Source organism: Orbicella faveolata, unplaced genomic scaffold (genome assembly GCF_042242905.1).
Source record: "Orbicella faveolata isolate gen_17 unplaced genomic scaffold, um_ofav_v1 contig_48, whole genome shotgun sequence".
Taxonomy (NCBI): domain Eukaryota; kingdom Metazoa; phylum Cnidaria; class Anthozoa; order Scleractinia; family Merulinidae; genus Orbicella; species Orbicella faveolata.
The window spans coordinates 6,001,963-6,020,173 of record NW_028301578.1 but is presented as its reverse complement, the minus strand read 5'-3'; the positions used below and the strand labels follow the sequence as shown (position 1 = coordinate 6,020,173).

Here is an 18,211-nt window from a genome sequence, read left to right as displayed (position 1 = left end):
TTTAAATCGAAGAACCTGATTTTTGCGTTTCTTTACTAAACAGGTTAATCCAAAAATCACTAGGATCATGGCGCATCAAAGGAACCGAAGAATCCACTCTGCACTAGGTTGCTGATTTACCATGACCTGTGTGATCTTGAATTAATCTGTTTATTAAAGTAACACAAAATCCGTGTTGGGATTTTGGAATCAAATCTTGGTTTTCCCAAAGTAACGCACCATTAGTATTTCCCTTGACTAGACATGAGTTTGTAACGTTTAATTTACTATCCTGAAAGTACTGGAATTTTCAAAATGGTCCGACCGTACGATGAGGTCGAACGCTCACGGCGATAATCGAAAGGTTTCCCGGGCGAATTCCGATAGGATGTGTTTCGTCAATTTATATGGGCTAAACGTTTCTTACTAGTTCCTGCTTACTTTTGGTTTCGAAAGTGTGTCATGAAAGGCTGTAACTGAGTTCCATGTTCGTCTGGATGAGAGAGATTGGTCCCTATCTATAGACGTGAGTGAATGCAAGATGGAAATTTTTGAACAAACGGCGTGAGAGTCACGTTTTAAACGCAAGAGCTGGCAGGTATATGCATGTGATCTGTGAAACTCAATCCAAAGGAACCAACGGTTATGTGTTTGACAGTAAACAAAAACTGAAAATTGAACTGAACAGTGTTTGAGCTTTTCGCTAATATCACGCTGATCTCGCATGATTCTTTAACTGAATGTACCGCATGTGATCTGTCAAGTTTAACACAAAGTAACAAATCGTTTTGAGAACTGAACACGTGTTAAGAGGGAACGTGTTTCAACGGAGCTCTTATTCCACGCTGAATCTGTGCTGAATCTGTGCTGAAACCACTGCATCTGTTGTGTCTTGTCTAGAGTAAAGTAACCAATCCAATCGCTCTATAACAGATTAAAACAAGCCGAAGGAAAACATAGATATAAAGGGAATTCTCTCTCCTCTTGCAATCGATTTTGATAACTTTGAAGGCAGGTTAGTCTCTAACACGGGTACACTGAGCAAATAGAAATGCAAGACATCTTCTCTTTCTCCCTTGTCGCCGTTTTCCTATTGTTCTTCACAAGAACTCACTCGAAGGAACTGCAGTCGAACGATTCGACTTCTACATGTAAGGTATGTAAGGTCAAAGAGATTCTGTTAAAAAATTGAGGCTTTGCTTTAATTAAGAACTTGTTTGTTGCAAAGGGAACTTACACTAGATGAGATACACAGATATAGAAAGTACTATAGGTATACTCAGATATACTTCCTTTTGGTCAATTCTGTATTCCCACTTTACATGATCCGTACACAATAATTTTAAGCATCTGCAAACTCAAACTTTTGATTAAAGCTAATCTGCCAAGGCAGGTACGGGACCTTTGTAATTCAAGAATAATTGAAATCTTATACAAGTAATTAGATGTGACGAACAGCACTACACTCTTCTTTTTTACATATATACGAACCTTTTATTATAAGAACGTTGAAGCTGAGATTAACCAAAATTTTAAGAACGTATTAAGAACATTCCTTAGACTAGGAGTCGATTAAGGACGTTTTTAGTTCGCTAATCCGTATGTATTAAATGACAACATAAAATAAAGGTAACAAAAAAATCCACTATGAATCGCCAGAAATGAAAATAATTGAGCTGACTAAATAATACACGAGGTGCTAACGTTCTGCTCAAAGTCACTGATCGCCACAATACACTACTTAATTGTGCAAGGGTGAATATTCTGAAGATTTACATTAAATTTTGTTTCAACAGCCGGATGCTCATTCTGGAATTCCAGGAATGCCCGGCGTCCCAGGAATACCGGGAACTTCAGGTGCTCCGGGTAGAGATGGCTTCAAAGGAGAGAAGGGCAGGATTGGAAAGCGGGGATCACAAGGCGCTATAGGAATACCAGGGAAAATTGGTCCACGGGGCCCTGAAGGATCCAAAGGGGAGGTGGGGAAGAAAGGAGAAATTGGTAAGATGGGAGCAAGAGGAACTACGGGAATTCCTGGGAACATTGGCCCACGGGGCTTGAAAGGATCTAAAGGAGATAAAGGTTCGATGGGAACAACGGGAAGTACGGGTATTCGTGGGAACATTGGTCCCAGGGGATTTAAAGGATTGAAAGGAGAAAGAGGCTCGATAGGAAGAAAAGGAAGTAAGGGTATCCCTGGGAACATTGGCCCCAGGGGCTATAACGGGTCCAAAGGAGAAAATGGCATCGGAGCAAAAGGAGAGAAGGGAGATGCGGCAAACATGGACCCAAGACAGAGAGCTAATTGGAAACAATGCGCATGGCAATCGGGGGCGAGTACTGACAACGGAAAAATAAAGGTAAGTCATCATATTAGGATCTGTTAAACATCTTGGCTTACTGACTTGCGGTCTCTGCGGAAATAAAATTCCAGTGATCCAATTACAGGGCATCTTGCTCTTTTTTATCCCGCTTCATCGTTGTGTCAGTAGAGATAGGAAGCTTTGTATATGATGGTATATGATGGCTAGCGCTGAAAGGTAAAACGCTGAAAGGTAAAACCAAGTCAGATGTTCGAGCTCTATAAATAATACAGAAACAGATGGAAATTACGAAAAACAATAACTAGTTGTGCTCTAACTAAAACTATCAGTCTACACTACAAATGACTAAATTATCCTTTCCCTCAGACCTGTTGAGTGATCGATTGATTTATTCATCGATTTATCGATCGATTGATGGACTAATGGATTAACTGATTGATTGACTGACTGATATAATTATTGATTGATTGATTGATTGATTGATATAATTGTACCCCACCTATGTAGACTACGAGTAGTCCCTCTTTCGCTTAGTCCATCGTGCGTGATATGCAAGAAAACCGCGAGAAAAATGTGTGACATGGATTCTAAGCTTATTAACCCTATCCGATAGAATTCCTCATCTTGATGTTCTATCATTATCGCCTAGCCCCGATGATACGTTAAAGAAAGTCGCTTGACACTCAGGTAGCGAGGCAGATACATGCCTTGAGAAGTATATCTTTGTTAATCGAGACTACCAAAGAACTTGTGAAAAGAAGAATTATGACGACGGGGTCATCTTGCAATTCAACGGATTTACAGTGCTCGTCTGTCGGTGTAACTTTAAATGTTACTACGGGGATTTCAAACGCAGAATTTCAAGCGAGAATTAACATTATTTATTATATGGCTAGCTCCGCGAGCGGGCAAGATGAAACAAATCCTGCGCCGTGATTGGCTACCCGAGCGGGCAAGATGGAGCTATCTTGCCCGCTCGGGACTACCCGCCGTGTCCCGCAAGAAAAATCTCCCCGAAAGCCATATAATAAATTCTTTATTGACCAAGCTTGTTCGGCCAAGATGGCTGGATATTGGCCTTGTTCTTTTTTTGCGTGTATATGGACCGAGACGGAGTCTCGGTCCATAAACACGCAAAAAAAAGAACTTGGCCAATATCCAGCCATCTTGACCTCACACTTGGTCAATAACCTATGTGTATTTGAGATATTCAAACGTCGGTGCAGGAGTGTAAATATGTCGTCTGGCCGGTTTGATCACAGGACTTGATTTTTCTGCTGACAAAAAACGTATCTGAATCAAAACCGAGTGAGTGAAAAATGTGTCATTGAAATTCCGATCACTGTTGATTTCATGAGCGTATAACGTTATATCTGACGGGCTTGGTATTCTTGGGCTGCACGATCATCCAAGTTTGCCGATATAACGGAACTTTTCAAGCGAATGTCTGGTTTGTCACATTCAGGAAATTCTGGAAATTTAAGCAGGACAGATTCACCGAAGGAGGAAGAAACTTCAACGGTTCGACAGTCCATAACTTATGTTTTATTTTCATTTGTTTTATTTTTTTTTTTTTAATCTCAAAAAGTGAGGTTAGTAAGCATATCAAGAACAGGTTAGGCTTATGTGTTCATGTTAGTCGACTAGTAAAATAAAAACTTTTTGAGTCAGCAGAGAATCAGAAACAATGATAGAAAGATGTACATAACTTACAGGCGGCTTTCGACACATGTCTCTGAAACGAAAAAAATTCATGTCCCAAGCAGGATTTGAACCCGCGTCTCTCCGCATACTAGTCGCTACACCATCGAGACAACCATGCTGGATACGAGGCAACTGATTGATGTGAGTAGATAGAACGCGGCCAATCCAAGATAAAATTCGTGATCCATTTTTCCGATCTCATTTTTCATGTTTCTGCTGTGTGCAATGATTCATCAACGAAAATCAACCCTTTCGATGTCAGGCCCTATGTGTTCTCATGTTAACAAATTCTGAAATTCCTCCTACGCATGTCGCTCCGGCGAGAAGCACAACGAAAAATGAAGCGAAACTTTCCTTTATAAATGGCTGTCAATACATTTAGCCTCGATAACCAGATTCGAGAGGACAGCGGCAATCGAGCCTTTTATGCATTCTGCATCGTTTTCATTCATTCTTTTAGATGGACGGCAGTCAGGCCAAGCTCAGTCAGTTCACGGACTTGTTTTTCCATGACATGATGCCATTAAACGGAAAAATCACTAACACACCAACATTCGGGTTCAAGGTGGAAAGCTTTACCAAACAAAACACTTAATAAATCAAACTCTTTCCAAAGCCTGTTGGCAGAATCGCAACAACATCACGAGCTGCTACACACGATTCCGACCCTTCGATTTGCTCCGGTTTCAAAGATTTCTATTTTCAGATATTGAGATAGACGCAACACGTCACACTCCTTTCGCGCCTCTAGGATTCCGCGGGGCAACTTTTCTCTCGCGGTTTTCTTTCGCGTCACCAGCGATGGAGAGACTATACTCGTACACTGTTTTTCTAAAAGGATCTTGCTTTCCCGGGCTAGGCTGAATACTCTTATTTTTCTGCCGGTTTTCGGCTGAAAATATTCTTGTGAATATTTTTAGATCATAGCGTACTACCTGATTTCTGTTTTGGAATGTATTTGTTGTCTGGTTGGTGTTGAAGTAATTTTGGAGCCAGCCTGCGGGCATTAAAGCCTGATATGACGTACATAACTTATTTCAGAAATGTTATTAGCATGAAACATACGGCTAGTGATGTTTTGAATTTGGAAATTTTCAAAACACAAGATTATATTCTTTACAAAATCTCAGCTTCGGGTTTATTCTTAAATTATTCTTAATATTTCGCAAATGCGAGCCTCGATGTTTTTATAAATTATATTCTTATAAAAAAAAAAAGAGTGTACTCTACTATCTATGTGGTATTAGAACTTTTGTCTAAACTTCCCTAATTTATGCATGCAGTTATTCCTTTGTAAGCTGTATAAGTATTCAAACATCTTTAGTCACTTTTTTTTTTTTTTTACTATTTCAGGAATGCTCTTTCAACAAGCTGCACGACAATACCGCTCTTAGAGTCTCCTACCAGGGAAACGCTCAAGTCTATTCAAATGGCAAATGCAATAGATGGTATTTTAAGTTTAACAGCAATGAATGTAGTGGTCCCTTGCCGATCGACTCAGTCGTTTCCAATAACTGGCCTGGAGGGATTGGCAATAATTACCGTAATCATTTCTTCGAAGGTTATTGCGAAAACCTCGCTCGCGGCACAGTCAGCGTTGAACTCTGGGTAGGCAAGTGCTCTGGGTACAGCACAGAGGGTGACGCTTACACAGGATTCAATTCAGTGTCCCGGATTATGATTGAAGAAGTACCGCCATCCCAGTAGTGCTGTTTATATTCATAACTGAGACAAAGATAAGATTAAGCGGTATATGCAATCAACGTTAGAACTTGATAGAAATACAGTTGGATTTTAATTAATTATTAGATTGAATTAATGAAAATTCCATTTATGCATATCCAAGTCTATATACTGTTTATTATAACTGTTTGCTCGTGATACAGCCGTGATATAACTGTGATATATCTCGTGATATAACTGTTTGCTCGTGATACGCATTAAAATGTTACTGATAATTATACTCTCTCCTTTCTGATTGGCCGAAAGCGTACAGTAATTTTTGGAAATCAGCGCCTGTGACGTCATCTGGCTGCAAATTATTCAATAATCATCTGAAAACCATTCAAGGTCACGGGTAATCATGTCATGTATGACCGCGGTGCATGATTTCTTAGGGTAATTATGCCAAGTTCGCGCGCTTTGTGTTGCTCGCGGGCAGTGAAGAAGGAAAAACACGAGTTACATTTTGTTTTTGTTCAATGTATAATAAAACAATTACTAGATTAGTTTTTTTTTGTGATATTCAGAATAATCAAGGTCTCGGTAAGGATTATCTGTCTCAGCCTTCGGCTTCGGCTGATAATCCCTACCTTGACCTTGATTATTCTGCATAATTATGGCAGAAACCCCATCCAATGATAATTGCTTATAATACATTGAAAAATACATTTATTACAGAACATGAAAAGTTTAATCTTTATCTGATCTTGACGGTTCTCTTTGAAGAAAAGTGTATCTTAACGTTTTGTAGTGGCTAAACCTATATTTTATAGATTTTATAGCTTTATATGTTACTAAAAGCTTTATTGGAAAAGAAAGAAAAGTGTGAAATGACAGTCTGAAGTTACACGGAAGTTATGCGATTTTCCTCGCCTTTATTTTAGTTTCTATTTTTGCAAAATTGTGCATAGTAATTATATTTTACTGGACAGTGCCTCATAAATAGATAAAATAAATAAATAAATAAATAAAATTTGTTTACACTTATTTCTGGTTCAGTTACAGAGCACGAACCCATTTCTAACGCCGGTTCTTTTTCTTAAGTTTGCTATCGGTAACGAAAACACCAAATGATTAAGTCATCTTATTTGCTGTCAATTATTCTTTAAACTTGTTTTGGCGTATTCAAGTAGTTTATTTTCAAATTCTTCGATTTTTGACGCAGAGACTTCATATATACTTCCAAAAGAAGATCAAGGCTGGATTCCATATGATCGCTATCAACCTACAATCGCTGCCATGATTGGGATCGCTTCAAAAAAAAAAATTACCGGATTGGCGAGATAGAACTAATATCTACTTCAGCGACCGTTGTCGGTTCAACGATCACTATAATCTCTGGCTGTGACTGTTGCGGTAGCGATCATATGGAGACCAGCCATCCCCTTCGACTTATGACCCAACTAAGCGCGAAGTCCGCAAGCCATAAGTCGAAGGGAGTAAAAACAGGATCCGTAACTTGCAGTACGAACTGAAAAGATGAAATGAGTCAGATATTTATTGTATCTCTAAATGATTGACATACGTCAAAAACAAAAGTAGTCAATTGCATACCGTTACTAAGTCGTTATCACGGATTAATACATGACGTCAAAATTTTAGGAAAAAGAAAAGTTTACCAGGTCTGTTTGATGTGAATGCTAGCGCTTTGACGACCAAATCTACACCAAAAAAATTCCGTTTTTAATTGTTAAATTAGTATTTTGGCTGCCATGACGCTAATCGGGCCTTAGTTTTGCTGAAAAAGCTACTTTTTTTTTTACCAAATACATAAATTTCCCTGAGATTAGGTACAAAAATGTACAATATTTTAATTTGGTGTATGGGCATAAGCCAAAATTTGGCCTTCTTTGCGATTGCCCGTTCCGAATTTTTTTGCCCTTTTTCGTCCTTACTCTCGCTGCCTTTTGCGTTTCATGTGCTTTCTGGCTGGCCTAAAAAGTTGATTGTTAATTATGGGCAAAGCCTGGAAATGGGATCTTGATCAATTATAGGTAGAATGGGCCATTTTACCACCATTTTTGTACCAAAACTGATAACGTTTTTCAATTTGCTACGTCAGAATGTCGTCGATATCCAAAACCGACTGTTGTGCGGATAGATCTTCCTAGCTCTATTATCTGCTTATCAAGAATATCTGGTGACATTTAAATTGATGACGTCACATGTGGTACAAAGAGCACGACCAATAAGTAGCCGTATGGCTCTTTGGATTTCAAAGGGTTAATATAACTTGGTGATAAATAACGCCACATTTTGGCGGCAAAAGCAGTTTTAGTTTTCAACGGCCACGCCCGCTCAATTGACCATTCACAGCGCACGTTGTAACTCACCAGCAAACATGACGTCATTGATTATGTCACCTCCCATGAGAAACAAAAATATACTATCTTTTGGAGTGAAATGGCATGATTTTTCACAGCTGAAGAAATCATTGTAATTCACGTTACTTGGTTTATATGAGAATTACTAAGAGGAATTTTGTTCTGATCTAAACGCCGAACGCACTGCCGTTAATTTCACACTAGAGCCAAATAAAAGGAGCTTTCACAAGATTGTTTCTCCGGCCGGATGGTCTTAATAGTGAAGGAGATTTTAATATCAGAGTGGTGCGTTGGCAATTACAAGACGGCAAGTAAGCTTTCGGCATCCTTCCCGATAGGACTGCTAAGCTGACAAAGAAAATGTGTAGTAGATAAGTGTCAGTTTGTTTTGTCTCAGTCAAACGACTTTATCTTCGTTCAATATAAGTCAAAATTCAGGTCTTTCCTGACAACAAGAACAAGAAAAATCTTCTCCTAGAATGATCATTCACCTTTAAAAAAGCCTCACCTTTCAAGTTCTTCAAATCAGTACTGTCTTGAAAGGTTCAGGATCAATTTTTGGGGACGACATGTTGGCGAGTAAACGCTGAGATTAAAAAAAAAAAAACCACAGTTCAAAAGATGCGTGTTTATTTTGTGCCTACACATAGCTGTCTTAAGAATGATTTTAAAGGTGGAATGTCTATCGACCGTTCAATTCTCACAGGTCGTTTACTCCCGCGCAAAAGATTCTGATTCTGATAAAATTGTCAAAAGGGGCTTCTGATAGGGGTCAATATCTTTATGAAGTTGTCGACTACCGCGCTCGAAAGACGCGCGCATTTATTTACATTTTTCAGATCACTTTTGTCAACATGAAATTGTCCTCCAAACATGGAGATACATAAAGTTCTACTTAAAAAACTACTTTTTTTTTCTATTTTTTTTTGTAATCAATTAGAAAAAATGGTATTCGCCGAGATTAAAGGAACATTGTCACCATTTTTAGCATGATTTTGAAAATCTCAAAAACATATGTCGATCATTGGAAGCTGAACAATAATGGTTTCATTTTCTAGAGTAGTACCCGACAATGATTAAAGCCCATTAGGAACTGAGGATGGCTAACGATGGAGAAAATGGAAACGAATTGTAATATGGATTTTTGAAAAAGCGTCAGGTTGTCAGTTTTTCAAAAGTTCCAGTTTGGCTCGAAAATCGTTGAAATTTTGCAAAAATGTTGCGGCAGTGTGGATGTTCTTCAAGAAACTGCTTTTGATCATTTCGTTAGAGCTAATTAAGTTCGTATTACATAACATTTAGGGACCATTTCGTGAATTTATAAAGTTTTAGCAAATGTATCGTGACAATATCCCTTTCAGGTGGTTCATACCAAAAAATATGGTAACGTTGATGAAAAATTCCATTAAAAAACAAACAAACAAACAAACAAACAAACAAACAACACCTTTTAAAAACATTTTGAAACGATCTTGCCGAATTTGCCTCTAGGAAAATGTGAAATTTAAGAAGAGTACACAGTGGTCAAAGCTTTTTTACGTAGCAACGGCCACAGCAACGGCTGTTTACGGTAAGAGAATGACCAAAAATATAGATTAGTTTTAGCATATATGACCGTTACTTTAAAGTAAATCTGTAAAGAGATGCACAACTGGATTGGTATAATTACTTCGACTGATTTACCATCACAGGCTCATTCATTTCCCTTATGAAAAGGAACATTTCCTACAACTGCGGAAACCTATTTACAAACTAGAACATCCATACACACCCCCCTCCCCCCCACTCCCAAGATCCAGTCTGCAACCCCCCGCAATGTTTGGCTTGTTAATTGCTTACTCCATCATGTAAGAAACTTTAAGTGCAATTTTTTCAAAGGTCTACTTTTGTACCAAGTGCCAACATTTCTACGTTGAAAGGTATTTGAGAGAAATTCCTGATATTTGGGGTAATCAAAGACCAACAGTGTCGTGATGCAATAACCTAAAAAAAATCATAACATTTTAACGTCTGTCACGTGACACTAGATAATTTGTTCACTGGGTTTGATGCAAAATAGGGTTGTTTCCAAATAAAGCCTATTCTTGGGTTTCACCCACGTGACCAATAGCTTACTATCCGCCATCTTGGTGTCCCTCAAGCGTAAACAAAGCGTATCCAAGGAAGAGTTCATGTGAGAAAGAAGGGATGGTTTTATGCGTTGTTGTTGGCTGTTCGAGCAAAAGTGGAAATCGTAAAGGTTTAGGGGTTTTTTGTATACGTAAGATTATTACAAATCAAGGGGAAGATCAGGAGGAGGAGGAGAAACGAATAGATTTATGTGGTGAGTCGCGGCGACACTACAAACAAGAGAGTGCTAGTAAGAGAGTGAACAAGGTTGTAGCAAACACTTCGCTCTGAAACTACCGGAACAGAGAGGCTTTGGTTGATAAATTGGTCAGCAAAAGGATCAATTAAACTTAAAGCTTCTGCTTTAATTTTGCACTGGTTGAGTTTGGCATAAAGCTGATCTATTTCCTCTTTCGAAGGCCGCGCCGATGCACGCTGCATGCGCTGAGGCGCCGGCTGATGCAGTCCCAGAACTAGAAGCTGCTGCATGCTTCGAGGCTTGCGGCTGTTGTAGATCCTCAATTTTCTGGTCGAACTTTTCTTTGAGCTTGTTAGCCGATGAAAATCGATGAACTTAGCCCTTGCATCCGGCACTTCATTGACATATGTCGGCAAAATCCATGAGCATTTTACCGGTGTGCAAGCGAGCTTGCCATGAATTCGTGTAGTTGCCTCTAAACAAAATAAAACACTCGCGATATGTGAGCATAACTCAGCCAGTCCAGCTTTGCATCCCAAGCAAAGGGCTGACAAGATAGTCCCATCGTTTTCGGAAATAACCCAAATGTTCACTAGTTAAAGGATCATTCATACGCTTGCTCTCACGACATACTTGCCGGCGATTACCTTGCCTACAACTGAGGTTGTAAATCCCGACACCATTTGATTAAACGCCTCCACACTCTTGAACGCCTTGAGCTGCTTGTTGGTGTAGAAGCTGGTCTCAAGAACGAGGTAACTCAGCAGGTCCGAGACTTCCACAGGAGGCAAGCATTCTGGACTGAGCTGCTCGGCTGTTATGCTTGCGGGGTAAAACCCGATGACCGAGATCTTTTGCGAATATCTTTCCTTTACTCGACTCTAAGCTTTTGGCATACTCAGAGAACACTGGGATACCATTAGATGAATGCCCGGTACTTTTATCGTTTTTTTTCTTTCTGGAAATTCATGTAGTTGTCGAAATAATAAAGCGATAATAGAGAAGCTTCACTGTAGAAATGGACTATTATTAGCATAAATTTGGCACCCGAGGGACACCAACATGGCGGACACTGATTTGATTAACGCTTGTGAGGTCACGTGAAACCCAAGAATAGAAAGCACTGAAAACAAGAGTTACCTGTCAAAACTTTATTTTATTGCATAGAACAGTACAGAAACTTACTGAGGGCTAAGATTAGCATCTTTAAAAAGTTAGGTAAGCATTGGTTGGGACCCCTGCACCTAAAACCCAAGTGCGGCGCATCTCTAAAAGCGCGAGAACTAACGAGAGAAAGGAAAGTTGATAGGGGCGAGAAAATCTCACCTAAGCACTATCCAAATCGATAGACTTCCACAAGTGAAATACACGTGTGTAGATTTGGGGGAGGGCTAAAAGTAGCATCTTTAAAAAGTTATGTAAGCATTGTTTGGAAGCCCTGCACCTAAAACTTGAGTGTGGACCATCTCCAAACGTGCGAAAAGTTACGTGAGAAAAGAAAGTTGATAGGGGCGAGAATGTCCAACCCCAACACTTTGCAAATCGATAGTTTTCCACAAGTGAAATACACATGTGTAGATTTTGGGAAGGGCTAAAAGTACCATCTTTAAAAAGTTAGTCAAGCATTGGCTGGGATCTCTGCATCCTAAACCGCGAGAATGGCGCATCTCTAAACGCGCGAGAACTTACGAGAAAAAAGAAAGTTAATATGGGCAAGAATCTCTCACCAAAGCTCTGTCCAAATCGATAGACTTCCACAAGTGAAATACACGTGTGTAGATTTGGGGGAGGGCTAAAACTAGCACCTTTAAAAAGTTAGGTAAGCATTGGCTGGGATCCCTGCACCTAAAAAGGGAGTGTGGCGCATCTCTAAATGCGCGAGAACTAACGAGAGAAAAGAAAGATGGTAGGGGCGAGAAAATCTCACCTTAGCACTGTCCAAATCGATAGACTTCCACAAGTGAAATACACAAGTGTAGATTTGGGAGAGGGCTAAAAGTAGCCTCTTTAAAAAGTTAGGTAAGCATTGGTTGAAAGCCCTGCACCGGAAACGGGATTGTGGCGCATCCCTAAACGCGGAAGAACTTACTTGAGAAAAGAAAGTTATATGGGCGAGAATGTCCAACCCAAACACTCTGCAAATCCATAGTTTTCCACAAGTGAAATAACACGTGTGTAGATTTGGGAGAGGGCTAAAAGGAGGATGTTTAAAAAGTTAGTTAAGCATTGTTTGAGATCCCTGTACTTGAAATTTGAGTGTGGTGCATCTCTCAACGCGCAAGAACTTACGTGAGAAAAGAAAGTTAATAGGAGCCAGAATCTCTTACCTAAGCACTGTTCAAATTGATAGTCTTCCAGAAGTGAAATACACGTGTGTAGATTTGAGAGAGGGCTAAAAGTAGCATCATTAAAACGTTACGTAAGCATTGGTTGGGATTCCCGCACCTCCAACGCGAGTGTGGCGCGTCTCTAAACGCGCGAGAACTTACGAGAGAAAAGAACGTTTATATTGGCGAGAATCTCTCACCCAAGCACTGTCCAAATTGATGACTTCCACCAGTTAAATACACGTGTGTAGATTTGGGGAAGGGCTAAAAGTAGCACCTTTAAAAAGTTCGGTAAGGATTGTTTGGGATCCCTTCACCTAAAACACGAGTGCGGCGCATCTCTAAATGCGCGAGAACTAACGAGAGAAAAGAGAGTTGATGGGGGCGAGAATCTCTCATCCAAGCACGTCTCAATCGATAGACTTCCACAAGTAAAATAACCGTGTGTAGAATTAAGAGAGGGCTAAATAGCTTCTTTAAAAAGTTTGCTAAGCATTGGTTGGGGTCCCTGGAACTGAAACTTGAGTGTGGCGCATCTCTAAACGTGCAAGAGCTAATTTGAGAAAAGAAAGTTGATACGGGCGAGAATGTCCAACCCAAACTCTGTGCAAATCGATAGTTTTCCACAAAAGAAATACACGTGTGTAGATTTGGGGGAAGGCTAAAAGTAGCATCTTTAAAAAGTTAGGTAAGCATTGGTTTGGATCCCTGCACCTGAAACTTGAGTGTGGCGCATCTTTAAACGTACGAGAAGTTACTAGAGAAAAGAAAGTTGATGTGGGCGAGAATCTTTCACCCAAGCACTCTTCAAATCGATAGACTTCTACAAGTGAAATACAAGTGTGCAGATTTAGGGGTGGGCTAAGAGTAGCATATTTAAAACGTTAGGTAAGTAATGTTTGGGATCCCTTCACCTAAAACGCGAGTGCGGCGCATCTCTAAATGCGCGAGAGCTAACAAGAGAAGCGAGAGTTGATAGGGGCGAAAATCTCTCACCCAACCACGTGCAAATCGATAGACTTCCACAAGTGAAATATCCGTGTTTGGATTTGGGGGAGAGCTAAAAGTATCATCTTTAAAAAGTTAGGTAAGCATTGGTTCGGGTCCCTGCACCTAACACGCGAGTGTGGCGCATCTCTAAACGCGCGAGAACTTACGAGAAAAAAGAAAGTTGATATAAGTGAGAATCGCTCACCCAAGAACTGTCCAAATCGATACACTTCCACAAGTAAAATACACGTGTGTAGATTTGGAGGAGGGCTAAAAGTAGCATCTTTAAAAAGTTAGGTAAGCATTGGTTGGGATCGCTTCACGATAAATGCGAGTGCGGCGCATCTATAAATGCCGGAGAAGTAACGAGAGAAAAGAAAGTTGATAGGGGCAAGAATCTCTTACCCAAGCACTGTGCAAACCGATAGACTCACACAAGTGAAATACACGTGTGTAGATTTGGGAGAGGGCTAAAAGTAGCATCTTTAAAAAGTTAGGTAAGCATTGGTGGAGAGCCCTGGACCTGAAACGGAATTGTGGCGCATCTCTAAACTCGCAAGAACTTATTCGAGGAAAGAAAGTTATATGGGCGAGAATGTCCAACCCAAACACTATGCAAATCAATAGTTTTCCACAAGTGAAATATACGTGTGGAAATTTAGGGGAAGGTTTACAAGTAGCATCTTTTAAAAGTTAGTTAAGCATTGGTTGAGGTCCCTGCACCGGAAACTTGAGTGTGGCGCAACTCTCAACGCGCGAGAACTTACGTCAGAAAAGAAAATTAATAGGAGCCAGAATCTCTCACCTAAGCACTGTTCAAATCGATAGACTTCCACAAGTGAAATACATGTGTGTAGATTTGGGAGAGGCCTAAAAGTAGCATCTTGAAAAAGTTTGGTAAGCATTTTTGAGGTCACTGCACCTAAAACATGAGTGTGGCGCATCTCTAAACGTGCAGAAACTAATTGGAGAAAAGAAAGTTGATATGGGCGAGAATGTCCAACCCAAACATTGTGCAAATCGATAGTTTTCCACAAAAGAAATATACGTGTGTAGATTTGAGTGAGGGCTAAGAGTAGCATCTTTAAAAAGTTAGGTAAGTATTGCTTTGGATCCCTGCACCTGAAACTTAATTGTGGCGCATCTTTAAACGCAGAAGAAGTTACGAGAGAAAGGAGAGTTGATATGGGCGAGAATCTCCCACCCAATCATTGTCCAAATCGATAGACTTCTACAAGTAAAATACACGTGTGCAGATTTGGGGGAGGGCTAAAAGTAGCATGTTTAAAAAGTTAGGTAAGCATTAGTTGGGATTCTCGCACCTAACGTGTGAGTGTAGCGCATCTCTAAACGCACAAGAACTAAAGAGAGAAAAGAGACTTTATATGGGCGAGAATTTCTTACCCAAGCGCTCTCCAAATCGATAGACTTCCACAAGTGAAATACACGTGTATAGAACTGCGGGAGGGCTAAAAGAAGCATCTTTAAAAAGTTAGGTAGGCATTGGTAGGGATCCCTGCACCTAAAACGCGAGTGTGGCGCATCTCTAAACGCGCGAGAACTTACGAGAGAAAAGAAAGTTGATATAAGCGAGAATCTCTCACCCAAGTACTGTCCAAATCGATAGACTTCTACAAGTGAAATATACGTGTGTAGATTTGGAGGAAGGTTAAAAGTAGCATCTTGAAAACGTTGGGTAAGCATTGGTTGGGATCCCTTCACCTTAAACGCGATTGCGGCGCATCTCTAAATGCGCGAGAACTAACGAGAGAAAAAAAAGTTGATAGGGGCAAGAATCTCTTACCCAAGCGCTGTCCAAATCGATAGACTTCCACAAATGAAATACACGTGCGTATATTTGGGAGAGGGCTAAAAGTAGCATCTCTAAAAAGTTAGGTAAGAATTGGTTGGGAGCCCTGGACCTGAAACGGGATTGTGGCGCATCTCTAAACGCGCAAGAACTTACTTGATAAAAGAAAGTTATATGCGAGAGAATGTCCAACCCAAACACTGTGCAAATGGATAGTTTTCCGCAAGTGAAATACACGTGTGTAATTTGGAGGAGGGCTAAAAGTAGCATCTTTAAAAAGCTAGTTAAGCATTGGTTTGGATCCCTGCACCTGAAACTTGGGTGTGGCGCATCTTTAAACGCACAGGAAGTTACGAGAGAAAAGAAAGTTGATATGGGCGAAAATTTCTCACCCAAGCCTGTCCAAATCGATAGACTTCTACAAGTGAAATACACGTGTGCAGATTTGGGGAAGGGTTAAAAGTAGCATCTTTAAAAAGTTAGATACGCATTGCTTGCGATTCCGGCACCTAAAACGTGAGTGTAGGGCATCTCTAAACGCGCGAGAACTTAGGAGAGAAAAGAAAGTTGATATAAGCGAGAATCTCTCACCCAAGCACTGTCCAAGTCGATAGACTTCCACTAGTGAAATACACGTGTGTAGATTTGGGAGAGGGCTAAAAGTAGCATCTTTAAAAAGTTAGGTAAGCATTGGTTGGGGTCCCTGCACCTGAAACGCGAGTGTGGCGCATCTCTAAACATGCAAGAACTTACTTGAGAAAAGAAAGTTATATGGGCGAGAATTTCCAACCCAAACGATGTGCAAATCGGTAGTGTTCCACAAGTTAAATACACGTGTGTAGATTTGGGGAGGGCTAAAAGTTACATCTTTAAAAGGGTAGGTAGGCATTGGTTAGAATTGCTGCACCTGAAACTTGAGTGTGGCGCATCTCTAAACGCGCAAGAAGTTACGAGAGAAAAGAAAGTTGATATGAGCGAGAACCTCCTACCCAAGCACTGTCCAAATCGATAGACTTCCACAAGTGAAATACACGTGTGTAGATTTGGGGGAGGGGTAAACGTAGTATCTTCAAAAAGTTAGTTCAGCATTGGTTGGGATCCCTGCACCTGAAACTTGAGTGTGGCGCATTTCTAAACGCACGAGAACTTACGAGAGAAAAGAAAGTTGATTGGGGCGAGAGTCTTTCATCCAAGCAGTGTCGAAATCGATAGACTTTCACAAGTGAAATACACGTGTGACGATTTGGGGGAGGGCTAAAAGTAGCATCCTTAAAAAGTTCGGTAAGGATTGGTTGGGATTCCCGCAGCTAAAACGCGAGTGTGGCGCATTTCTAAACGCGCAAGAACTTACGAGAGAAAAGAAAGTTGATATGGGCGAGAATGTCCAACCCAAACACTGTACAAATTGATAGACTTCTACAAGTTAAATACACGTGTGCAGATTTGGGGTAGGGCTAAAAGTAGCATCTTTAAAAAGTTAGGTAAGCATTGGTTGGGATCCCCGCACCTAAAATGTGAGTGTGGCGCATCTCTAAACGCGCCAGAACTTACGACAGAAAAGAAAGTTTATATGCGCGAGAATGTGCAACCCAAACACTGTGCAAACCGATAGTTTTCCACAAGTGAAATACACGTGTGTACATTTGGAGGACAGCTAAAAGTAGCATCTTTAAAAAGTTAGGTAAGCATTGGTTGGGACCCCTGCACTTAAAACGCGAGTGTGGCGCATCTCTAAAGGCGCGAGAACTTACGAGCGAGAGGAAACTTGATCTGGGCGAAAATCTCTCACCTCATTTGGGAACACAAATGACTTCCACTGTAAGTATCCCTTCCCGGTGTTAAACTATTTTTACTGTTCAGGATGCATTGCTACGTTAGTCTGCTTTATAAATATTTAACCGCTCTGGTCGACTTTTTAATTTGAATATGATTAAACGTTCTTTTTTTGCGTTCCTGTTAAAAATGATGCAAAGTTGTCAATTTTAGCAATTTTAATTTGAAGGAAAGGTCCTGTTAGCATCTTCTTGTTAGTTGAAGAAAATCTTGCGAGGTTTGTTTTACCAGGGCGCTTCATGACGCCTCCTGGAATAAGCTGTACCTTCCCTAGTTGAATCGTCATCACTTTATCCTACGTTGTTCAGGTTATTGATTGGAAAAATAATTATACTTTTGGACGTTAGTTCCTCTATTTTCAGGGAATGGGGGGTGGGCTCACTTCTTTCAGAGGTCGTTACTTACGGACTTTTACGACTCGTTGCGTGTACGAGCCATTGGCCAAGCGATTGGCAAAGCCATTGGTAGCCGTGCATGGTCACCTAAAGCACTGACAATCTATCTTAGCTCCATGTACTAAGTTTCTCCTCGCGCTTTTTTTTTTCCCCTTTGGCTGTGTAATTGTGCGATATTTTCTACACCATAACTTCAATTGCCAAGCATAATACTGCACGTGGCTCCCACTGCCAACGATATACTCAGACAAGCATTCTAGATCATCTGGGTTTTTATTCCCTAAGATCTGTTTTAGATTGATTAATCAAACGCTTCTTTACGCTTGGACAAGCATCTCGACGCAAGCTCAGATTTTATTGTGATAGCTTTCATTGGGTAAACAAGATATTTACGTCTGCTCGCCGCGCTCAACATCCATTCGTAGGCACTTTGGTATCTTTAAGTTCAGTTCGTAGATCTGAACTTGGTTCAGGAGGAGAAGCTGAGGAAGGTTC

The 18,211-nt window shown here is 40.4% G+C and overlaps 1 protein-coding gene and 1 pseudogene across 1 annotated transcript; one reads left to right on the top strand and one right to left on the bottom strand.

Moving 5' to 3' along the window:
- Positions 1 to 257: 257 nt before the first annotated feature.
- On the top strand, positions 258 to 6,716 carry LOC149096169 (uncharacterized). Its single transcript, XM_089281534.1, has 3 exons — positions 258 to 1,135; positions 1,776 to 2,339; positions 5,361 to 6,716. Exons 1-3 carry the CDS (start codon positions 1,031 to 1,033, stop codon positions 5,712 to 5,714), a joined length of 1,023 nt encoding a protein of 340 aa, XP_089137660.1. The 5' UTR covers positions 258 to 1,030; the 3' UTR covers positions 5,715 to 6,716.
- A 3,810-nt stretch (positions 6,717 to 10,526) lies between these two features.
- LOC149096168 (uncharacterized) lies at positions 10,527 to 11,611 on the bottom strand (annotated as a pseudogene).
- Positions 11,612 to 18,211: the final 6,600 nt, after the last annotated feature.

Excerpts from the sequence above, each read along its gene's own strand:
- LOC149096169 (XM_089281534.1), top strand. The coding sequence starts at position 1,031 with ATGCAAGACATCTTCTCTTTCTCCCTTGTCGCCGTTTTCCTATTGTTC. Across the intron at positions 1,136-1,775 it reads ATTCGACTTCTACATGTAAG|CCGGATGCTCATTCTGGAAT; the intron begins GTATGTAAGGTC and ends TTGTTTCAACAG. Across the intron at positions 2,340-5,360 it reads CTGACAACGGAAAAATAAAG|GAATGCTCTTTCAACAAGCT; the intron begins GTAAGTCATCAT and ends TTACTATTTCAG.